This window comes from Pygoscelis adeliae, unplaced genomic scaffold (genome assembly GCF_000699105.1).
Source record: "Pygoscelis adeliae isolate BGI_AS28 unplaced genomic scaffold, ASM69910v1 Scaffold402, whole genome shotgun sequence".
NCBI classification, from domain to species: Eukaryota; Metazoa; Chordata; class Aves; order Sphenisciformes; family Spheniscidae; genus Pygoscelis; species Pygoscelis adeliae.
The window spans coordinates 4,818,838-4,819,091 of record NW_008824411.1 but is presented as its reverse complement, the minus strand read 5'-3'; the positions used below and the strand labels follow the sequence as shown (position 1 = coordinate 4,819,091).

Sequence of the window (254 nt, the reverse complement as noted above, 5' to 3'; positions counted from 1 at the left end):
CCCCCCCCCCTGCCCCACATCCTCCTGCTGCCCTCCGCACCCCCAGGGGATCCGGCACATATCCTCCAGTGGTCCAGTGGTGCTGGGGTGCTCCTGGCACCCCAGTGCCATGGGGGGGTCCCGTGGTCTCACCTGCTCAAAGTCCCGGAGGGTCTGCGTCTGGACGAGGGGACCCATCTCCAGGTCCTGGAGGAGACACGTCTGCACCAAGGGGCCAGGCTGGGGCTGAGCACCCGGGGGGCCCTGGGAACCCT

The 254-nt window shown here is 70.1% G+C and overlaps 1 protein-coding gene across 1 annotated transcript in view; it reads right to left on the bottom strand.

Moving 5' to 3' along the window:
• The window catches only part of LOC103914090 (myomegalin-like), a 32,058-nt gene that overhangs the window by 30,209 nt on the left and 1,595 nt on the right, over positions 1-254 (bottom strand). The window contains exon 2 of the mRNA XM_009320698.1: positions 41-186. Within this exon, the coding sequence (XP_009318973.1) occupies positions 41-186 (146 nt within the window). The remainder of the gene's footprint in view (positions 1-40; positions 187-254) is intronic.